The sequence below is a fragment of the Anticarsia gemmatalis genome, chromosome 13, assembly GCF_050436995.1.
Source record: "Anticarsia gemmatalis isolate Benzon Research Colony breed Stoneville strain chromosome 13, ilAntGemm2 primary, whole genome shotgun sequence".
NCBI lineage: Eukaryota > Metazoa > Arthropoda > Insecta > Lepidoptera > Erebidae > Anticarsia > Anticarsia gemmatalis.
The window spans coordinates 3,100,408-3,123,839 of NC_134757.1; the positions used below are offsets into that span (position 1 = coordinate 3,100,408).

Here is a 23,432-nt window from a genome sequence, read left to right on the forward strand (position 1 = left end):
ATTACACTAGAGAGGAATGTGAATCATACATAGTATAGAATAATTGGAATAACATCGGTCTGGGCCACGTGTGTACACATTTTGGTTAGAAAAAATTACATAATCTTAACATGTGTAACGTAAAAACACTTTCAATGTTAGTACTTCAGTAGTTACATATTTTGACAGTATACTTTGTGTAGATCATGTTCATTTTAACAAATAATTAAATGAAACATGTGACTGATATTTTCGGATATTTTATTACACTCATATGACTTCAAGTGATGAAAATCCCGATACAAATTCCCGACGCCGCGCGTTCGAAAAATAGATGAAATTAAAAAGTCAACAGTACGTTTAGTGCACATGTACTCGAAATGTTAGTGTAATGAGTGGAATTTAAGTTCACGGCCGCTAGGACGAATCAGAGCAGTTATTAAATAGATTATGAATCATTCTATGTACCACGGAAGCGTGTTCTAGGAATGTTTATTTGCTACATACGTGGTTTTATTTCTAGTCGTACAAGTAGCTTTAGCGAGCCAAATCTTTGATAGTACCACGATAAAGAGTTGTAGACAGAGGATCCGGTTGTATTATCTAATAATATTCAGTTTGTTATCGTCTGAAGTCCGGATTGAACAATCTTTTTACTACTGAGCGTGTAATTAGACGACTCCCTGCTCATTTACACTTAAACGACTTCCTTCGAGTTAATGAGTAGTCGGTAGTCTAGAGGCGTCAAGATCGAAGTCCATTGGTGCATGAACCATGAAATATGTTCGTGTACATTTCTGGAGTAAATTATTATGTTGAGTAGGTGTGATGTCGCACACGCACGCGCAATTGTAGTAATCATTTTTGGCTTCGTCCATGCATCCCGGGACGCTATTGGTCGATTTACGAGAACGTAATCTGAATCACAACGGATAAAATTACACGAAGCCAGACGTCGACCAAGTAATTTGGCCAATTTAAAGTGAAGGAATTAATGTCAAATAAACTTGTTGAATTAATATCAGTAAATTGTAACGTGTTAATCAATTTTGATGATGTTTGTTATCGCCAAATTGATTCTCTCCTCCTCTCGTATAATTTGTAAGCTTGTGTTAAAAACAGCGTAGTCAAGATATCCAAAGAGTTAGCTAACCAACTGTTTGACTGTAGAAACTTTTCTTCACACTATTAATATCTCATGCCTTTTTAGGCCATCCTGTTATACTAGTCGAGCTAATAAGGAATAACCAGTCATCGTCGTATTATAAATAAAATTATTCTAATTCCAGACTGATGATTGGTATACAGATATTAACCGTACAACAGCTCTTAGTCACCAGCAGTATTTTTCCACGATGAAACGTTAAATGAATGATTTTAAAGTAATGGAGGATTTGCTAGAAAATCCTGTTTTTATGAACGAAAAATACGTTTAACTATGCAAGCCAGACGTCAGACAGTCAGTTTAATTTCCAGATTAGCACATACCGAATGACTAACACCAGTAGCCATGCCATGCGTTGATAAGACGAATACCTTTTTCTTATCTCGCTTATGTAACCGATACTACGTTGTGATAATTTTTGCGGTCAATATTTGGATAATTACTACGCAACATGTGTTGGGAATACATGTCTGGCTTTGCTCCCTGCGTGGCTGAGTTACTAGGGCATGAAGGTTAAAAGGCAGACTGGTCAATAGCCTCGAAAGTTTGCCTGGAAGCGAACCAGAACGTCTGCAAAAAGGGCAGGGAGTGTATGTTTAGTAGGTACCTACATAATATTATGATACCTACGTTGGTTTGATGAACGTGTTATATATAATATAGGATGATCAATCTTAACATCCTGCTATTAATAGTAAATTGAAATTACATTGTGATTACACAGACCAGGTGTAGTAAATATTGTACTGCTCGGTATTTTTTTATTGTGATTATAAATGTTGCCATGCTGAAAAAAATTCCTGCTGTCTACGAACTATAATTGCCCGGGTTTTAATAAGCCACCGTGTAACTCTGTAATAGTAGGTAGTACCTATACCATTCAAGATTTTGTCATTAGAATTACAAAACTACAGATAATAATAAATAATGCTCGAAAATTTCAAAAATAGTTAAATAAATTCGCACTTTACTTCTGAACAGACTAGGGCCTCTATTTCAATACCGTGTAAAAATTAGATCTGAGTATAACGAATTCTCAACGTAGTGTTTATTGATCTAAGTAACAGAAACAACAGGGAAGCGGATTTGTTGAATAACAACATTCCACAGATTTGTTTACATTATTCTTATGTATGTGATTTGAATATTCAATTCACTAGATCAGTATGTCAAGATGATCTTTGTACACCTACCTAACATTACAATATTTTTTATGAATACTGGAATTAGTATATTTGGGATCTCAAATTATTTTCTTATCTCTTTGCAATTTGCCAGCAGCTTAGCAGCGTATTCGAAATATCTATTTATACTGGGTGTAGTGAAGTTAACGGGCCACAATCCTGCATAAACACGGACAGGTTAGTCTGCGCTGCGATAACCCGTTCCTCACAAATGCACTATCTAAGGGTCGCGCAGTTCAAATAGACTGCACCAACCATAAACAATGTCAACAAATAAAATTCATCGCAACAGAAATGAACAACGAAAACAAATCCCGCCGGTTGCACGCGATGACATCATCAAGGTCAACCACTACCGGGGCCCGCCATTATATTAATAACTGAGCCATATCATCTCTCTTTTTCTAACGTATCTCTGTATCATCAAGAGAGAAAAGGATAGAGGTATAATGAGACGGTTCTTACGCAAGCTGCGCAGGAATTCTTTCTTAACGTTTGCAGTAATTAAGCCTTTGGGCATAAACAGGAATATAAACGACACGTAGGCTTAAAAAAAATATCTAAACAAAAAATAAATAAGATTCTCCAAAATTGGAGTTGCCAAATTTGAACTGGTCTCTTCTCAGGTAGAGCACATTAGCCTTTTATTTGTAGGAACATGCAGTTTTCGAACATCAACATGCATTGCGTTGACTCGATGAGTCTAAATAAATACTTCTTAAATAAAAATAATAATTTATTGATCGTCATTGATGAGCCAACGGCTATCTGAATATAAACACTCGCAGTACAGCTTCCTCCGGAATAACAGCGGCATATTAGAATAATAATTCCGGTTTGTCGACTTATATGAATAACAAACTGCATCGAGAAATATCCATCCAATAATATTATAACGACTATAGAACGTAATTAACTGAGTCACTGATAACATTTTTCACCTTTTAAGTCACGTAAAAATTAGATTAGGCTATGATCTAAAAGTGATGGGACACGTAACATTGAACGATTACAATAGATCATTCGTTCTTTAAATAAAGCAATCGATTAAGTTGTGGCACTCCCGTTGTGCTCAGGTGTAAAATAATCCTCTGTTTTATAATTATGACCTTGCGGTCGCAGTGGTTAAACAGTGTATGAGTATAACAGAACAGTATGTAATAATTATTTTAGTACAATGACCGGCCGCTTTTTAATTAAAATTAAAACATGTGCTCGTGTTTTTTGTACATTAGTAACAAATATAATTTCGTGTTTAATCAATTCGTATTTGATATAGAGATTGGAAGTAAAAATAATACAGTTTTTTATTTTTAGGTACTACAAAGTCAAGTCGTGACTGAATCATAAGTTTATAGCCACTTAGTACGTAAACAGAAGTAAATAGTCATGTCAGTTGTATTAATATGAATAACGCCTATTTTTCCGAGAATTCTAAATCTCGTAATGACATCACATGCGGTAGATGGATCTGATGTCAGCTCGTCTGAGACCGGATATTTGTCTCAATTGGTTAGAAGCTTGTATCGGCTAAGTAATCTGTAATTTATGCCTACACAATCCTGTCGTAATGGTGGCTAAATTAGATACGACGTGCTTCGCGTGCTTTATAATATAAAAATACAGTATAATTTTACGCGTTCGCTATCGTTTAGGGGGTAACAAAGTCAAATTGAGTGTATATAGTGTTTCTATGTTGAAGGTGTACAATTTGATATTTTTAGCAGCACTGATCGACCGATAACTCGGTTTAGTACGATAGAGCTCGAACCATAAAGAGGTAAAATATGAACAGTTTTGTATAAGAAACATTGAACCGAATGGTGCGCGTGGGTGTGTCGCGTCCTAGGTCACAAATGGTGCCGCAGTGCTCATAAAACCAGTCTGGCTCATCGATCGATACCTGGATCTAGACTTTTAGGGCTTGCGAGGCCGAGACCTAGACTAGCAGGCGGCTAATATTGTTTTATAGCTTTATACTAGGAAACTGCATTAGTTCGCGCGAGGAATGAATTTATTATGAGGGAAAAGACATGCGTTATTGATTTTTTAATTCACTGTAGGAATTTTACAGTATGTTAGTGTTACTGCGTCGTTCGCGATTGTTATTTGAAGCGATATTATTATGATTGTGACCGACTTGAAGCTCGTAATGTGTTATTGCTCGTGGAATGCTCAAGGCCCATTAGGACTTTTATAGCCATATCCAGACCCATATTATGTAACTGTACAAATGTTATATACACATAAAACGTACATAAAATACTATAATATCTTTTATTGTGTAACATCAAAGAAGTGCAAAGAAAATGTGGATCAAGTGCACCATTAGTGACACGAATCTTACACTATTTTAGACTGTTAAGAATTCCGCGCGCTTGTTATCTCATGGGATATTTTTAAACTGGGTAAATATAGGAAACGTTCGAGGCGACCGTTATACGTAATATAAAATTTATCTCTTCGGATATTCATATGATGTAATAGGATATTTTACGAACCGGTTCACCAATTTGTATTCAAGTAATTATATGGCCGAGTTCTATTGGTTTAATAACACAAAAACTGCGTCATTATTTGTTGGAAAACCGCCACCTGAGCTTGGAAAAAAATATACAGGGTGTAACAGACAGGCTACCGAAAACGAAAAAAAAATGATTCTAGACATGATTCTGGTGCTTATGGCGTTGAAAATTTTCATCGCTTTTTTCATGATTTTTCCGATTTTTTATGCGTTTTTTTTATTTTTTTTCGGTATTATTTCGTTAATACTACACAGTGCAACATGAATATGAAAAAAAATCCGTCATATTACTGTTTTTCACAAAAAACAGCAATGGATTAAAACAACGTATAAATTCGCTATCAGCTGTCCGCGGCCAACGACACCGCGCCGGCGGCGGCCGGCCGCGACGGTCGACGTCACGCCGCGTACCTACGCGCGCCACACAGACACGATTACGCACACAGCTGTCAGCCTCACACTCACTAGTATGCAGCGTTACTTAGTATTTGTTCTTCTATGTTAAAAATGAAAATGACATAATTATCCCGCTCTCCGATAAAAGGTACATTAATAAGATTTAAAATGTGTGATATCTTATTATTACACGTACAAATACATACAGAACGACAAAAAATCCTATTGATATTCTTTAGCGCTATAAAAATCTCTAATAAACAATTTAACAAGTATTGTCGCTTTGTTCTATTTGTTCTTGCAAACTTATTATTCTATTCGATATTTACACGCTCATTCATACAAGCGCGGTGCGACTCGAAAAGTAGATGGCCCTAGTGACGCGTGACGCCGCGACCGCGCGTGCATGTTAAATAGATGGGATGCGACAAAATGGATGCTAAGTAATTCTCCGGGGATAATGAATTATGATAAGTTAGTTTCTCTGATAAGAATATTAATGGATATTGATTGTTATCATTGTTATGTACCTACATTTTTTATGGTTTAATTAAATAAACGTTTCGTGTTTATTTTATTTACTTTAATCTGATTTTATGTTATTAAATATCAAAGTAGGTATTTTAAACTTACATCAATAATGTTTGTAATGTTATTCGGTATTTGAATAAAACTACAATGCAACGAGTAACAACTGTGACAAGTAAAAATAGTACCTAATGCCACATCAATATTTTATTCAATCTAATCTCTCGCTGGGATCCTAACTCGTCGCTCGTCACCAAATCGGCGGCGCGCGCACGGACGGCGCGGAGGGAGCGGGTGGCGCGGGCGAGGGGCGGCGCGAGTGAGCGGAGAGGCGCCCGCGCCGGCGGCTCTCTTTGATAGTTCGAGCAATTCGCTCGCGGAAGACGGAAGCTCTTCACCGGTGTCGTTCGTTATGTCCTATTCGTCGTGTCGTGTGTGAACTGTTGTTTATTATTACTTGTTATTGTTTCGGTTTTGAGTTGTTAGTGTTTTTATTGTTATTATTTTTGTTGTTATTGTTTTCGAAGTGCAGTTGTGTTCGTAAATAGGAAGAAATGTTGATGTGCTATGTATGGTGAAGCACGTGGAAGTGCACGGCGTGCTCTGCACCTGTACGTCCGGATCCAAAGGTACCTACTCAAACTCTCGCCATACACCAGGTAATTGCGTGTTGATAGACATTGATAACAATTCGTTTTAGCACTTTCTTATTATTGGTTACATTTTGCTATTATTGTTTGATTTCACGTAAGCCAAGTAGGTATCTACCTACTTACAATTTTACTATGAGCTTGTAACATACGAGCGTACTTACGATACCTACCATAAACGATACATGAGATTGTTATCTAATAATACATACTAGTGAGCGCATAGACGTGGTGGTACGCGTACGTACCGCTGATTGTTGGTAGCTCCTCGCATGATCAATTATTGTATCAACCACATTGTAAAACTTTTGGCGATTGAAAAGAGTGGCCGTGAGTTTCTCGCTAGCTCTTCTCATAAGGCTCTACCCCCTTTCCGAGCTAGTGGTAGATTGAGTAATTGTAACGACTATCGTAAGTGTCAACATTTGACCTAAATGAATAAATGATTTGATTTTGATTTTGATACCTACAACGCGTCGCGACATGTCGTCGCTCAGCGCGCCGCCGCCGCCAGAAATCTCGTAGGCATGCGCGGAGATATATCGCGTTGTTCACTATATATTGAATGCTCAAAAATGACTAACTCGGGAACCAATCATTTCCGAGAAAAATGGTTGAAGTAAATTTCGCGCATTTAGTGTCACAAAATTAACACTGAAGTTTTCGGTTAACCGTCGTTTACACCCTGTATTATTATCCTGCGTATTTAACAGTCTCAAATATTCAATACAGAATACATTTGTCTAGCGTGGTCTGTCCCACACACAAGTACCGAACTAAATTGCTTCCACTTGGATTCTATTTGGCGCATCAATCAGCGTCGATTACGAAACAGTATGAGCACGAGTCGATGATCCCGGGTTGACCGAGTCGCCACGCACTACACTATTTTCGTTCGGTCAATCGGGCGGGACATCGGCCGAGTATATCGATTAATTTCGATTGATCACTTTCGTTAGTTTTAATGTAATGATAGAGAATAATAGAGATGTATAAAATTTATTTTATTCTGTGGAAAAAAAAAACTTTTTTAGTGCATTGAAATAAGAATTGGCTAACATTTAATGACACTGACTTCTAAAGCGACGTCACGCACAAAAAACTACATTAACATAGTTTTTTAAAATAGCTGATTGAGAATTAATGGTATTCTAGAATAGATAATTACTAGCAGTTGATAAAACGCTATTATCGGCTAGTATTTAAATAATGCGTCAACAAACTGATATAACGTAACCTTGCTAACCTTGACATTTGAAAAACTAAACAGCTATTTACTTAGTTTCCCCACTTCTTATCAGATGAGGGCTCTCTCGATAAATGTGCGTGATATGTTTATTTCATTTAGAACTATTTTCAGTACAACATTATCAAATGTCACGACGATAGAAGGACTTTGACCTTTGCAAAAAGTCTAGATGGAACAAATAAGCCAAAAATTTATTACCTCTCATCTAGTATCTAACCGATATAATCTAATCTGTAGAATTACAAATGTCAACTTGATTAAAAATATACTAATTTTACGTTATATTACCATGTTATCTGATGCTATTGTAGAATTAGAACATCATCGGAATATCACATTTTATACATACATATCAGTATTTTAGTACGACATACTAGTACCTATTATTGCACGTATTTGACGAGTATTATTGTCAATTTGTCACACACTATCACCCTCAAACGTAGTACTTTATACCTGTTCCTGTAAATCACCTTGTTTGTCTTGTAACAGTGAAATGTAACAGTTCGTTTCAAATTGAAAAATCACTACTCTTATTCACCATTCTTAGCTAGCGGTAGCGAAATAGTAAGCATGTATTAGTTAAATAATATTTTATTTGAATAATATAATAAATAATTTGAAATGTATTTTCACGCTTCCCGATAGACAAGAACCTTGGTGAGTTCTATTTATTGTATTATATAGGAATATATTCCTGGTTATTACACTGTTAATAATGTAAAAAAAATACTATTGTATGCATTGTCTTACTAAAATTCAATATCTTTCATAAAATATATTTCTGTAATATAGTGAATATACACGATACGGCATCAAGACTTTCTGTTTACACAAGAGGCATAACGATTCAAAGAACTTTCCGCAATAAGCCCACGTTTATGCCCATGAATATGTCAGTATTGTCAGTGTATGTAGGAGTCACCGCGGGTAATTCGTGCCTCTACCCACGGCCAGACAGCCCTCCCGAGAATTATATCCTATTATACAAGTTATATTATTTAAAAACGTGTTTTACGGCTAACTTGAGGCACCTTGACCGGACTTGTTTTGCTATGAAAATCGATAAAAAGGCGGTGTTCTGTCGCGAACCACATGCTTGATATAAAATCGATGGGAAAGCTGTTAATGTTCCTAGGTCGCGACAATGTCGTTCGTAATGACAATTAGATGTATCGCTTGAATGTCTTTTATGTGTGACGAGAAAAGCCCATAATAATAAAATATTATATTGCTCTTTTCTTTCAGCTGTATCAATAATATTTCGATGACTAGGTGTTGGTTTCTTTTCGAACAATAAGAAAATATGCAATAACTTTTCTAATAGATAGACTACGAAATATTTACAGTAGTTAAATTAGTATTGTTTGTTAATGTAAATATGATTTCCTATTTAAAAATATAATTCTCAAAATATACAATTTATATTCATTCAGCTTCAGCTGATTAAGTTCCTATAAAAGTATTCAATGAATATTGAATAATACGGAAAATTATCTCAACACAACAGACATTTTGTTTACGAAAACGTCCCTTTTATGTCGTCATTAAGTTTATAGTCCAATTTGAATATTTTAATAAACTCTGTTGGAAGTAAATAAACACCCGTTTTATGATACACATCTTAGAACGAGGCTATTAATCTTGAGACTATTTAGAACCAAACCACAGTGGCTGGAAAATACAATAAAATAGACAAGGAAAAAAAATAACTGAAAAAGAAATTGAACAAATAGACGGATAGCGGGTGGATAGAACAAAATTTAGGAATAAAAGAATTTTGTAGACAAAGTTTGTCTACAAAATTATTTTATTCCTCTGTCTGTCTGACTCAGACAAACATACAGATTACAAATTTGGCGCGAACGATATCATTCGTTCTTTGAATAGTGTTGCACCCATACTAATCGATTACAATTACAGGGGCGTTCCGAAGCATCGGCGAGAAGACTGCATCCCTCTTCGAGCGTAAGAAGAAGGATGTCGAGCAAGTCGCTTCAGAGAAGGCACAGGAAGCTGCTCACGTTGTAGAAGAGCAAGTGAAGAAGGCGGGAGAAGTTATTGGAGGGGCTCAGAAGACCGCTGACAGTGCTGCCAACTCAGGTAATTTAAAAACATTTTTTTTCCTAGTTTCGAACTCCAAGTTCATTGAACCGAACCTTTGACACAGAGTAAATAAATATACTGATAACGGTAAATTATAAATCGAAATTCAGTATAGTTTTGGCTGAAATTAAAACTAGTGGATAATCTTATCATGTTTGCGTGATAAGTATATTTTTTAACATATTCGATGTATAGAATAGCAGCTGTTATTCTATACATCGAATATGACTTTAAGGGCTAGTTTTAAGTATAAGTGCCAGATAGCCTATCTGCTGAATAAAGTGACAGTCAAAATTCAGCAAATCTATGAAAATATCTGTCAAAAACCCTTTTGATAAGCTATTTCTTAGTTAGGTATTCAGAAGTGATGAAATCTGTAATAATCGTCATTCGGTGTCAAATTCAATGACAAAGCCGAAACAAACACAAAGGTAGAATAATTAAACAATTAATGGAATCAATCAAATGTTCCATAATGGCCGCGTCTGGTACAAATTAACCCAATTTAATACTATTGCATCATATTACGTTGGCGATCAATAAATGTCATTGTTTTGGTCGTTTGACCAAAGAACATCGGGCATTTTTGTATGGGACACTTACCTACGGCGAACAAAAATAAAATTAGGTACGGTGGATAGGCAATTAAATCTAGTTTACAATGGTATAGTTCCCATATCTGTGGGTCGTGGCAATAAGGAGAAAATGGACATTTAAAAAATATTTATAAAGATTTTTGGGCAATAATTGAAGAGGAAAAAAGGAATAAAAAATAATTAAAACAACATATTTTTCTCTTAACTTTTATTCTGCTGCATTTAAATCTAAAATAGTTTCGTCTAAAAACGCCGCAGGTGTGTGAAATTCGTCTTGATATACAGCCCAAGATAAAAAGTATACCACACTGGCGATGTGCGCGCAACTCCCAACAGTGCGGCGCACTGTGGATCGAAAATCGGCTGTAGAAGACATAGAATCTCGATGTCGTGAATGTTATTTTTTTTGATGGAAATGTATTCTGCTGATCATTACTGTTCTATAAAATGTCATATGAACTAATTATATGCACAAATGGAAGAGTTATAATTTTTTAAAGAAAATTTTGTATGGAGCTGACATGAAAAATGAGAATATCTCTGGAATCGCAAGGTTGGCCGTTATATCCTTGCACACTGATATAGTACTATTTATTTGTGAATTTTTGACATACTTTATATCGCGGCATCACTTGCGATTTTTTTTCTAAAAATCGTCAAAATTTTCAAAAAAAATATTTTGTTTATGATACATTTAAATGCTTAAGTATGACTATAACAAGTGTAATTTATAATATTTTTTATGCTTACACCAAAACGTTCTTAGAAATCACAAAATCGTACTACTCCTCCTCGAATGGTGTTCTCTAAACCTCGTATAATCTTTGTTTTGGGCCTCCGAAGCTTCTTCCGAAAGACTTCCAATTGGTACAATAGCATTTACTGCAATTATGTCCACTCCGTGAATCAACAATTTGTGGACGGTTGATGACATGTAGCACCCATCATACAGTTCCATGTATTTTTCAGCGGTTGTTCTAGCGTATTCGTTAAATTACGGCATGTCAACAAACTCTCCAGATGTGATAGCTCTCAGAATCACAGCAAATCTGCGTATTAAGTGTTCATCTAATGCAATGATCATCTTTGAATCGATCTTGGATTAGTTTTTACGTGGATGCAATAACTCTTGATGGCCTTCTCCTCTAGCAGACCACTTTTTGTAGTCGAGACGATACGCTATGTGTAAAAATTATTCCATCACATTTATGAAATGCATGCATAAAATGATGATAATCCGGACATGATGGCATGTAACTTATTCATTTATGTGGTCTTAGCCAAACACATGTAGCAGGCCGCATTGACTTCGCTTCTTTGTACACATCTATACAAATTTTGCCCTCAATCATCGTCATCATTAACTGGTGACTAATTTCATGTCTATTTTGAGGGAACGAGAGCTGCAATTTTGTTATCCGTAACGAAAGTTTCAATATCCATAGCAGTTTTTTCCTTTATGACAACTTCTTTGATTGCTTTCGAAAAACTAAACTGGACTGGAGGGTAATACATAGGTGAGTAGGGTTTTGGATTCACCCATACGGTATCACCGTCAGCTACTATTAACTACGGTATCACTTTCATGCCCGCATAAATGTGATGGAATAATTTTTACACATAGCGTATCGTCTCGACTACAAAAAGTGGTCTGCTAGAGGAGAAGGCCATCAAGAGTTATTGCATCCACGTAAAAACTAATCCAAGATCGATTCAAAGATGATCATTGCATTAGATGAACACTTAATACGCAGATTTGCTGTGATTCTGAGAGCTATCACATCTGGAGAGTTTGTTGACATGCCGTAATTTAACGAATACGCTAGAACAACCGCTGAAAAATACATGGAACTGTATGATGGGTGCTACATGTCATCAACCGTCCACAAATTGTTGATTCACGGAGGGGACATAATTGCAGTAAATGCTATTGTACCAATTGGAAGTCTTTCGGAAGAAGCTTCGGAGGCCCAAAACAAAGATTATACGAGGTTTAGAGAACACCATTCGAGGAGGAGTAGTACGATTTTGTGATTTCTAAGAACGTTTTGGTGTAAGCATAAAAAATATTATAAATTACACTTGTTATAGTCATACTTAAGCATTTAAATGTATCATAAACAAAATATTTTTTTTGAAAATTTTGACGATTTTTAGAAAAAAAATCGCAAGTGATGCCGCGATATAAAGTATGTCAAAAATTCACAAATAAATAGTACTATATCAGTGTGCAAGGATATAACGGCCAACCTTGCGATTCCAGAGATATTCTCATTTTTCATGTCAGCTCCATACAAAATTTTCTTTAAAAAATTATAACTCTTCCATTTGTGCATACAATTAGTTCATATGACATTTTATAGAACAGTAATGATCAGCAGAATACATTTCCATCAAAAAAAATAACATTCACGACATCGAGATTCTATGTCTTCTACAGCCGATTTTCGATCCACCGTGCGGCGGCCGTGTATACAGGAACAGTAATAGCCCTCGAGGCTTTGTCTTCCCTGCAATGCCGGATTTATTAGTAGATATGTATAATAGCGTTTTGCTCTTATGTGACGGGACTGTATTCTGCCTCGTATTAAACATGCACATCAACTTGACGGATTTAGTCTGATTGGGTTTACAAAAATACCACGGAATGATATTTTAACTTACTGAGCGGTCGTTTAGTAATTAGGAAAAATAGTCAACTTAAAATATGATTTTCATTTTACTAATTATTTCCATTTTCCCATTATTGTGAATCAAAATAACTACACAATATTAAATATGATTGCAAACACTATCATTTAAAAAGGTTTTGGTTTATGTTCGCGACTTTTAAAAAATCGGGTAAAAAACGCCCGATGTTCTTTACTAATTTCCTTTGTATTTAAAAGAAATACTGTTATTTGTATTGTGGACTTTGGTACGACTACGGAGTGTCACATGATTTTTACGAATATTTCTACGTATAAGTAATTTTATGATCCGTTTTTCGTGTAGCGATTAACGACTAGTCTGAAACGATCTATGAATCAAAAAGTCCACATTAATGCCAACTAATAGACTAGTTTTTTCTTTGAATCAGAATCATGAATATTTCCGTCATCAATGAAGGCATTTTCTCAAAATATTATTGTATCTACAAAAACAAGGAAATGGTTTTCTAGGAAACCTTGAGTCACTTGTACTTACATAAGTATATTTGGAACAAAAGCAGTCAGACATATGTATAGGTACTTATTATGTGTAATAGTGTTTTAACGAGCATATAAAATGGATATGTAAAATTCACAATAGAAGTTTTAAGAAAATAATTAACAAGACTGTCTTAACACCTATTATAACTGCAGTCTAGAATGATCAAATATATAATGTTTTCTAATTTCTATACACACTACGTTTAAATATATTTACGTATTATTGAAAATTGGTATATATTTTTTTAAATCCCTTATCAATTTAATCCCGTTTTTTTAAGGTTCATATTGGCTTTAAGACCAGCATTAAAAAAAATTACATCTTTATTATTACTACCTACCCTACCTTTACCTAAATGAATGAATGATTTAATTTTAATTATTTCTTGTTTTGTTGTACAGCTGCTGACGCCAAGCACTCGGCCATCGATGCTTTGGACAAGGAGCTGAACAAGGTGTCCCTCGCCGCCGGTGAAGCATGTGACGCCGCCAACAAAGCCGTCGCTGACGGCAAGAAGGTCGTTGACACCACTAAAGGTTAGTCGATTTATTAATTAGTCGAATTAGTGCATTAGTCCAATTTTTATAATAATTATTTTTTTATCGTTCAAGTATGAAGAATAATTATGTTATTACCGAGGACAGGTATTTGCTAATATTTTTTTATAGTCTTACTATTATTGCATAGATTTTTTGTAGACTATTTTTAGCACATTTTTCTTTGTATTTATTTTAAGGCAATCACCAGTAGATTTTGCTAAAGTTTATTTTTTTGCTATCCCAATCCATAGACACAGTTGCTACCACAGTAGATAACACAAAGAAGGCAGCGGAATCTGCGGTCAACACAGCCAAAGGTAAGAAAAATCTTTTTAAAAAATGACCCTACTCTAATACAAAAATCTATTTGCACAAAACTCTTTGCTCTAAATAACGCTTTTTTACACTATACCTAAAGTATAAGTATCTCACATATTTAGCAGTACAAAGACCTACATCTATTGAGCCGTTGACTTCGTCGTTCAAAGGAAAGGTAAACAAACCTTGTCATGTCATTAGGTTTTACACAAAGTGGGTGGAACGAAATTAGTTTTTGGCAACTACTTCACTTACGTCTATATTCTTTACTTTGTCGTTCGTAGTTAGAACTATTTATAAAAATGCATGATTTTATTCTTCTGCTAACTGGTAAAGGGTTTTTATATTCTACTTATTTTTAAGTTCTTTGCGCGAATACGGTTTTAAATGGAGATAATACGCAGTGTTTCGCGTTACTCACGGATTTTACGGACCAAGTTTTACGACGCGATTTTCGTTACATTGTGATTTTTATTATTTCAGGATGTTAAGTAGGTATGTTTAACAATGTTATTTAGTTTGTCAATTCTTTTGTAGATACAGTAGCGAGCACAATTCAGAGCACTGTAGATAGTTCACAAAAAGCTGCCCAATCGGCTATTGAGACTGGTAAAACTTATGCTACGTCCGCTAAAGGTAGGTTTTTGAGCACATGCACATTTTATTAATTATTTTTTAGTTATTTTTTACTTAATTTGCGATTTATTTGTAGATACAGTTGCTAATACGGTAAATAGCACAGTTGAAGGTACTAAAAATGCGGCACAATCCGCAGTAGATACAACAAAAAGTTACGTAGAAAGTGCTAAAGGTATATTTTTTCTTTATTTTGAGTTTGTGTTTTTGTTTTTACGTTGTGCCATGACACAGTGACTAACAAAAAGTTTTGTGTTGCCAATAACGCTTTAGATACAGCGCAAAGTTCGTATCAAATGGCCTCAGACGCATATAGAAGTGCTACCCATTCCGCCTATGACATGGGCATGTCGTATTTTGAGTATGCCAAAGGTATTTTTTATGTTTATTTTTATTTAGTCGATTTTTTTCTTAGTCTAATTTTTTGTTTTATGTTTTTCGTTTGTTATTAACTTTGAAATTGATTTTTTTTACTTTTTATACAAAATCATCGATTTATTCGTTTATTTTTTTAAACCATAGATACGGTAGCAAGCACAGTAGATAGTACTAAGAAAACAGCTCAAAGTACAATTGAAACTGGAAAGTCCTACGTTGAATCTGCAAAAGGTAAACCTTTCATTTTATCACATCCATTTATTTTTTTATAATTAAATTACAATACCTACTAGAGTAATAAATAAGTACGTTGATACTATTTATATGTTTCGATCTTGATAAATAATCATTCTATATTACACACGAATAAATTAAATAATAGAATTAGAGCATAAACTAAATAAATGTTATTAAATTTTAGATACAGTGTCAAACACAATTCAGAGTACTGTAGATACGACCAAAAACGCCGCACAATCGGCCGTCGATACGGGAAAATCATACGTCAATACTGCTAAAGGTAAATAAATTAAGCTCAATAATCTCATTCTATCAATCAAAATTATTTTCTGACTAGGAAATTCGTAACAAAAAACAGTATTTTTCTTCTATAAAAAAATGCTGTACTGAAAATATTTTAGCAATCAAAAACATTTTCTGACTAGAAAATGTATAGCAAAATACAGTACCTACATCTCCTTTATAAAAAAAAATCTGTACGAGTCTCCTACTAGGTATTAATATATTAATTATTAATAAAAATATATTTTTAAATAAAATTCTTCAGCCACATTTGGGAATATAGTACCGATATTGTACTTTCACAAAAGTTTCTTTATTTACTGATTACTTTTAACAAATCCTTCATCAGTTAATTGAATTGTCTATTACGAGGGTATTGAATTAATTATTTTATTAAATAGTACTGCAACTTTAAACCGAGGCGGAGAAAACAGTGGTTTTTGCGGTTAAGACGTTGTAAGTTGCGTGTATTTATATCCCGCGTATTTTTCAATGTATTGAATTTCATTAGTAGCATTACTATTGATAGACCATTTATTTTCATGTGTGAATTGGCCAAAAATGTTGATTTATTCACCAAAGTATTCAGTAAAGTTTTTTTATCATGATTTTATGTATATTTGTATGTATGCTAGTCAGAATTTTCATTAGTCATGACATAGTTTTAAACAATGTAGATAGCACTGTATTCTTCTTAGAAAAACATATCTATAGGATCTATATTTGAGTTTTCATTATTTTTCTCATTGTTAAAACATATTTTATTTTTTATTTCATAGACACAGTAGCGAATACAGTTAGTACCACTGTAGACACAACTAAAAATGTGGCCGCAGCTGCCGTTGAGAAAGGCACCACCATTATTGGTACAGCCAAAGGTAGAGAATTCAGTCACACTGATTTTGTACACCATAACGTAACTTTTTTATTTTTGTTTTTTTTTTTTCATTTATTTATCAGATTATTCGTATAGTATTTTTTTATTTGTTATTTTTTTATTTTATTTATTTTTATTCAATTTGTTTTGTAGAAAACGTTGTAAACACAGTAAATACGACTGTAGACACCACTAAAACAGTCGCGGGGGCTGTAGTCGATAAAGGCACAACACTATACGGCACTGCTAAAGGTAGCTTACATTCAAATTACATCCATTATTTGTAATTATTTTCTTGATTTTTTTGTTAAACTTATAATTTATGGCAAATATTTAGTTTTTCTTATTATTTAATTAGATACGGTTGCAAGCACAGTAGATACAACCAAAAATGCTGCAGCGGCCGCTGTTGAGAAAGGAACCACATTTATTGGCACTGCTAAAGGTAGATTAAACATAAATATCATAAACTACATTATTTTACTTCATACAAAGTATTTTTTTTAATAATAAGCATATGTAAATTTTAAAGCTATAGTAATTAATAGACTTCATTATGATATAATAAATCTTATTTTCGACTTTGGGAGTTGGTCACGCAAATAAATATTTCACTTCATATATTTTATTTTATCATTATTTTCGCCATTAGATACCGTAGCAAACACAGTCCAATCGACAGTAGATACCACTAAGACTGTGGCCGCAGCTGCAGTCGATAAAGGCACAACACTAGTTGGAACAACAGTTGACACGACTAAGAATGTAGCCGCGGCCGCCGTCGATAAAACTACAACTCTAGTCGGTAGCGCTAAAGGTAGAAAAACAACACATTTTTTTATGAAAAAATTAAACTCCGATTTCACGACTACTGAGTAACTGCCGGTTAGCTTACCTGTTGAAATTTTGACAATTGTTTTAAAATAGCAGTCGCTATCTATCGGATAAGTTATCTAAGAGTTATCCATTAGTAGTGAAATTAAGCAGAGAATTCATTTCATATAAAAAGACAACTAATTGATAGATATTTGTTGTGACTAAATATCATTATGTTCATAATAGATACGGTAACAAGCACAGTTCAGAATACAGTTGATGTAACTAAGAACGTTGCCGCCGCAGCCGTTGACAAAACCACTACTTTCATTGGCACAGCTAAAGGTAGCTTTCACAGCTTTAAATCATTTTATTTTCGTATTTTTACATAATGTTTTACAATTTTTTATAACATATATTCATTTATTTAGATACGGTAGCAAACACAGTTCATGCGACAGTAGATACCACTAAAAATGTAGCAGCCGCCGCTGTCGATAAAGGCACAACACTAGTTGGCACAGCTAAAGGTAGTTTTGCACATCACTTTTAAATTATTTGTCGGCTTTTATTTCATTTGTGCTAATGTCCCATCATTTTGTTTAGACACGGTAGCAAACACAGTACATGCGACAGTAGATACCACCAAAAATGTAGCAGCCGCCGCTGTCGATAAAGGCACAGCACTAGTTGGCACAGCTAAAGGTAGTTTTGCACATCACTTTTAAATTATTTGTCGGCTTTTATTTCATTTGTGCTAATGTCCCATCATTTTGTTTAGACACGGTAGCAAACACAGTACATGCGACAGTAGATACCACTAAAAATGTAGCAGCCGCCGCTGTCGATAAAGGCTCAGCACTAGTTGGCACTGCTAAAGGTAGTTTTGCACATCACTTTACAATTATTTATTTTTGTTGCTCTATGTTTCATTTGTGCTAACGTCCGTCATTTCTTTCATATAGAAACAGTCTCAAACACAGTTCATGCGACAGTAGATACCACTAAAAATGTAGCAGCTGCCGCTGTCGATAAAGGCACAGCACTAGTTGGTTCAGCTAAAGGTAGTTTTGCACATCACTTAACAATTATTTATTTTTGTTGCTGTATGTATCATTTGTGCTAACGTCGGCCATTTCTTTCATATAGAAACAGTCTCAAACACAGTTCACGCGACAGTAGATACCACTAAAAATGTAGCAGCAGCCGCTGTCGATAAAGGCACAGCACTAGTTGGTTCAGCTAAAGGTAGTTAAAAACTCAAATATCATGATTAAATATTTTATTTTCCATTGTGTGTATCATTTGTGCTAATGTCCCAGCATTTTGTTTAGACACGGTAGCAAACACAATTCACGCGACAGTAGATACCACTAAAAATGTTGCAGCAGCCGCTGTCGATAAAGGCACAACACTAATAGGCAGTGCTAAAGGTTTCCATCTTATATTTATTTTCATATAGTTATTTTTAAGTTTTGTTTGTGTGGTTTAAGACTTCATTAATTTTTTTTTTGCTGTCTTTTTTGTTATTTTGGATCTTTATTTTTATTTTTTATTTGTAGACACAGTAGCAAACACAGTTCAAAGCACTGTAGATACGACTAAAAATGTCGCGGCCTCAGCTACCGATAAAGGCACATCCCTATTCAATTCAGCTAAAGGTAACACAACAATATTCTTTTTAATCTCATTAAAAATTAATGTAGAATTGCCAACAGATTTTTTTATTTCTGTTAATGTAGTTTTACAAGCATTTTTGTTTATTAAATTGTAGATACGGTAACAAGTACGGTACAAAGCACAGTAGATACTACTAAAAATGTAGCCGCCTCCGCAGTTGACAAGAGCACATCACTAATAGGATCAGCCAAAGGTAAAAAAAGAAAAAAAAATACTGAAATTACATCTTGTCGGGGCTCTTGACAAAACTGATATATTATTATAGTACTTAATATGTGAATTTATAAACGTTTTAGAACGACGTAAAAACTGTAAAGACGTAAAAAAGCATGTCCAAGTATAAAAATAATTAAACACATACAGCAAAACATATTATTTTTTGTTACGTATATTTTGTTTGTTTTTTTTTTACATTTCTTCAAAAGATATTTATATATCATTCTCAAGAATTCTTTAAATGCACTTAACGATATCAGATTTGGCAAGCGCACTCACGATTATTTTCTGCGTCGACTAAATTTAATTGCACATTTTGTAGACACAGTAGCACACACATACGATGCAACGAAAAACGCAGCTGCTTCGGCCGTAGATACGGGCGTATCTTATGCTGCTAGCGCAAAAGGTAGTTCTTTCACAAATCCCGCCTTTTAATTTTGTTCATTTTCAATTTAGTCGCATTACTTTTCAAGTTTGAGTTTTTTTGACTTCATTATTTTATTTATATTTCATTTTAATTTGTAGACACGCTCGCAAACACAGTTAGTAGTACTGTAGATGTCACGAAGAATGTCGCGTCTTCCGCCGTTGATAAAGGCTCAGCTTTCGTAGGAAGCGCCAAAGGTATTCTGCTTTTTTTTATTTTATCTTATGGTTAGTGCCAGTTAGACATCAACCTAGTGTCAAAAGCTCAAGCCCGTAAGGCCTTTGACTTAGCTTAACGACTGTTCTTAATTGACAACAACCGGTACCGACTTTAAACGTGTCCTCTTAAACACGACGCTCAGGTCAAATACCACTAAGCGTCCTCCGATCTGTCGAATGACCGCACCGAGCATAGCTTAACATTATTTATTTTATTTTCTTTATTGAAAGCTGCTTTATATTTTGTTATTTCACCTCGTAGATACATTGGCAAGCACAGTAGATACGACAAAGAATGTAGCAGCGGGCGCCATGGATAAGAGCGTATCATTCTTAGGGACTGCTAAAGGTACATTTGTTTTACTTTGAGTGGCTTTTTGGGCGTCCATGTCGCTTTAAACAACGTATAATGGAACGTATTTGGAATTTTTGTAGATACGACCAAAAATGTCGCCAGTTCGGTCGTAGATAAAAGCGTGGCTTTCGTTGGAGGAGCTAAAGGTATAATGAATTTGTGAAAATAAAAACTTAATAAAAATACTGCTGTTTTATACTTACCCCCGTTTTCATGTGTGTTTAATATTTCTAGAATATTCTTGCATGCTTTGGGCTTTTCTTTATACTTTTATTAATTTTCTTTTTTTCTGTTTTTAACCTTATTTCGCTAACTTTTCCGTAGACACAGTAGCAAATACTCTATTTAGTGAGACTGAGACTGGTGCAGAGGATAAGACTGAATGCATAGACAATGAAGGTAACTAATAACTAATTATTCTTCCGCTTAATTTAGATGATAGTGGTGTGTGGGTGATGGTAATAAATAGATTTAAGAATCTAATTTATATCGTATATTTTTTAGCCTAATGAAATCACTATAATCTATGGCCTTACAGATACTCTCCCTTATACTAGTGATAGAAAAATATACTTGCGAAAAGCTATTTGAGAAAATTATAACAGTGTTCATTCTTTTAGATGTTTTCCAAACAAACTTCGATACGACGCAAGATTCATCAAACGTGATCGACGAAACGACTGGTAGTTCATGTCGATAGCGTGTTTAGCTTACTTTTAATTATATGCAGGGTGACTTGATTAACGAACAAAGACGTTATTATTTAATTTGGGAAATATATTTCGTTAAATAATACATATAAGATATTTAAATTCATAAACGTCTTTGACTGTCTATAGTTTTAAACGTTGTTTTACAATTTAGTAACTAACATTTTTGTGTCACCAAGTTTGGCACATTGAACAGCATTCATCTTTTAACAATATTATAAGTAGAGCAGCATTGCAACCATCGCAATAGAAATTTTAATACCAATCGATAGAAATTCCTTTTAGAATATTACATTTTAATTCATTTGTCGATTAATTAGTCACCCTGTATAATATAACTGCCTAAGCTCGCGTGGAGTGATAGCGAATTAACGTCATAATAAAATTATTATCAATCACTCATTCAATCAATTGCTTTAATAAAAACCTTTTGTTAGAGGAAAAAATTCTCAGGATAAGCGGACTTGTACAAAGTCTTGTTGCATTGTCTATGGAATGACATCATCAATCCGAAGGTTTCTCTATGATGCGTCACGTCTACGCTTGTTAATTACTCTACTCTTTTATTCTAATAGATACGCGTAGTTTATATGTTAAAAGCAATTACGCTAAGAGACTGTTATTCTATAGTCAGATAACTTTATATGAGGAGCATTTTTGAGGTTTTGGCAATTTTTCTATGGGTAAATAGATTTTCTATAAAAGATTCCAAGTTAAGTAAATACTTTTATTGACCTGATGATGGAAGAATTGATCCTAAAATTGAATATGAGGTCAAATGTTTTCTATAGTTATTTCCTCGACAAAAGGTTACGTTTGTTTGAACGCTTCAGAGTGTCTTAAAACCCCAATCAACTCAAGTTAAAGATCGCATAAGTCACGCTAAATAACAATGAATAAAATGCCTAATGTAGCCATTTTCTCTAAAATTACCTACCTAAAAATTACTTACCTACTCAAAATTAAGAAGGTATTTTTTTAAACCTAAAGATTACTATTGGGTACTCATTATAGGGTTTGTGTTCAGTGTTTGATTAAAAATCTTACTATTTTACTCATAATTAAAATGCGATCTTTTTTATCAACAATAGTGTCATAATAACACCAATCTTTGTCCTATTTCATGTCAAATATCTCACAGATATGTTTATTCATCAGATACCATCAACACGACGGTGGACGCCACTAAGAAGGCGGCGGAGGACGCGAAGGCCCAGGCCGTAAAGGCCGCGGAGGACGCCAAGGAGAAGGCCAGGCTTGCCGCAGAGGCCGCGCAGGACGAGGCCAAGAGAGTTGCTAGTCAGTATCTAGTTGTACCTTATGACTTTTGATGAATGTTTTGTAAACTAGAAACCTGGGCAAATTTGATAAATTAATTATCTTAAGTTTACATCATTTGATATATTTACAAACTTATACCTAACTTTTCTTATTTTGCTTAGGTAGGTAGGTACCTACCTACCTACCTGATTTTCAAAGTCGATTAATAGTAACTATCAAAAGCAGCGGTATTTCTTTTTTGGGTAAATGGCTTTTGGTAAATACTATGACAATATTCTAGACCAAAAATGATCAAGCCCCTTTTCATTCTTTTAAATTTTTCCCACCCTATCTATACCTAGTTCAAGGATACAAAAATAAAAAGACAGAGGACTTTATAAACTTAAGAAACGTGGTCTATCCTAAATCCCAAAGTAATGTTCTATTTCATTCGTCTCCAGACGCAGCAGTAGAGGAATCAAAGAAGGCGGCGGAGAAGGCGGCATCAGACGCGAGCAGCGCCATCAACAGCACAGTGGACAACACGCTCAAGCGAGTGGAGAGCGCGGCCGACGAGGGCATCAAGAACGCGGGACACGTCGTCGACGCCAAGCTCAAGGACGCCGACAAGTATCTCAATGAGAAGAGGGATCATGTATGATATTTTATTAACTTTTTATCTTGATAGTCGCCTGTGGTGAAGATACCGTCAATGCAACAATTCATTTGGAACCCTGAGATTTTTTTAAACCCATTAATGACCTACTGCCGGGCAAGGGTCTTGAGTCCACCACGTGGCCAAATGCAGATTTTGGAACCTGAGAAATAAATCATTTTTTTTTAGCTTGACTGCATTGGAGAGTCCTGAGAAATGAGAGAAAAATGTGTCAAGTTTGATGTTTCCATTT

At 34.6% G+C, this 23,432-nt stretch overlaps 1 protein-coding gene across 32 annotated transcripts in view; it reads left to right on the forward strand.

Annotated features, from left to right (window-relative positions):
- Positions 1 to 23,432, forward strand: part of LOC142977978 (uncharacterized) — a 31,629-nt gene that overhangs the window by 6,837 nt on the left and 1,360 nt on the right. The window contains exons 2-31 of one of the 32 annotated variants that reach the window (XM_076122132.1): positions 8,324 to 8,335; positions 9,599 to 9,778; positions 13,971 to 14,105; positions 14,360 to 14,425; positions 14,964 to 15,062; positions 15,139 to 15,237; positions 15,336 to 15,434; positions 15,585 to 15,671; positions 15,862 to 15,960; positions 16,742 to 16,840; positions 16,993 to 17,091; positions 17,198 to 17,284; positions 17,492 to 17,656; positions 17,902 to 18,000; positions 18,087 to 18,185; positions 18,262 to 18,360; positions 18,437 to 18,535; positions 18,621 to 18,719; positions 18,805 to 18,903; positions 18,990 to 19,088; positions 19,218 to 19,316; positions 19,430 to 19,528; positions 19,874 to 19,960; positions 20,080 to 20,178; positions 20,462 to 20,548; positions 20,635 to 20,700; positions 20,879 to 20,953; positions 21,175 to 21,237; positions 22,423 to 22,563; positions 22,986 to 23,179. In XM_076122132.1, coding sequence (XP_075978247.1) covers positions 8,324 to 8,335; positions 9,599 to 9,778; positions 13,971 to 14,105; positions 14,360 to 14,425; positions 14,964 to 15,062; positions 15,139 to 15,237; positions 15,336 to 15,434; positions 15,585 to 15,671; positions 15,862 to 15,960; positions 16,742 to 16,840; positions 16,993 to 17,091; positions 17,198 to 17,284; positions 17,492 to 17,656; positions 17,902 to 18,000; positions 18,087 to 18,185; positions 18,262 to 18,360; positions 18,437 to 18,535; positions 18,621 to 18,719; positions 18,805 to 18,903; positions 18,990 to 19,088; positions 19,218 to 19,316; positions 19,430 to 19,528; positions 19,874 to 19,960; positions 20,080 to 20,178; positions 20,462 to 20,548; positions 20,635 to 20,700; positions 20,879 to 20,953; positions 21,175 to 21,237; positions 22,423 to 22,563; positions 22,986 to 23,179 — 3,029 coding nt within the window. Of the gene's footprint in view, positions 1 to 8,323; positions 8,336 to 9,598; positions 9,779 to 13,970; positions 14,106 to 14,359; positions 14,426 to 14,633; positions 14,757 to 14,963; positions 15,063 to 15,138; positions 15,238 to 15,335; positions 15,435 to 15,584; positions 15,672 to 15,861; positions 15,961 to 16,741; positions 16,841 to 16,992; positions 17,092 to 17,197; positions 17,285 to 17,491; positions 17,657 to 17,901; positions 18,001 to 18,086; positions 18,186 to 18,261; positions 18,361 to 18,436; positions 18,536 to 18,620; positions 18,720 to 18,804; positions 18,904 to 18,989; positions 19,089 to 19,217; positions 19,317 to 19,429; positions 19,529 to 19,873; positions 19,961 to 20,079; positions 20,179 to 20,461; positions 20,549 to 20,634; positions 20,701 to 20,878; positions 20,954 to 21,174; positions 21,238 to 22,422; positions 22,564 to 22,985; positions 23,180 to 23,432 lie in introns of those variants that run through there. The other 31 variants (XM_076122134.1, XM_076122135.1, XM_076122136.1 and 28 more) reach the window with 31 other exon arrangements.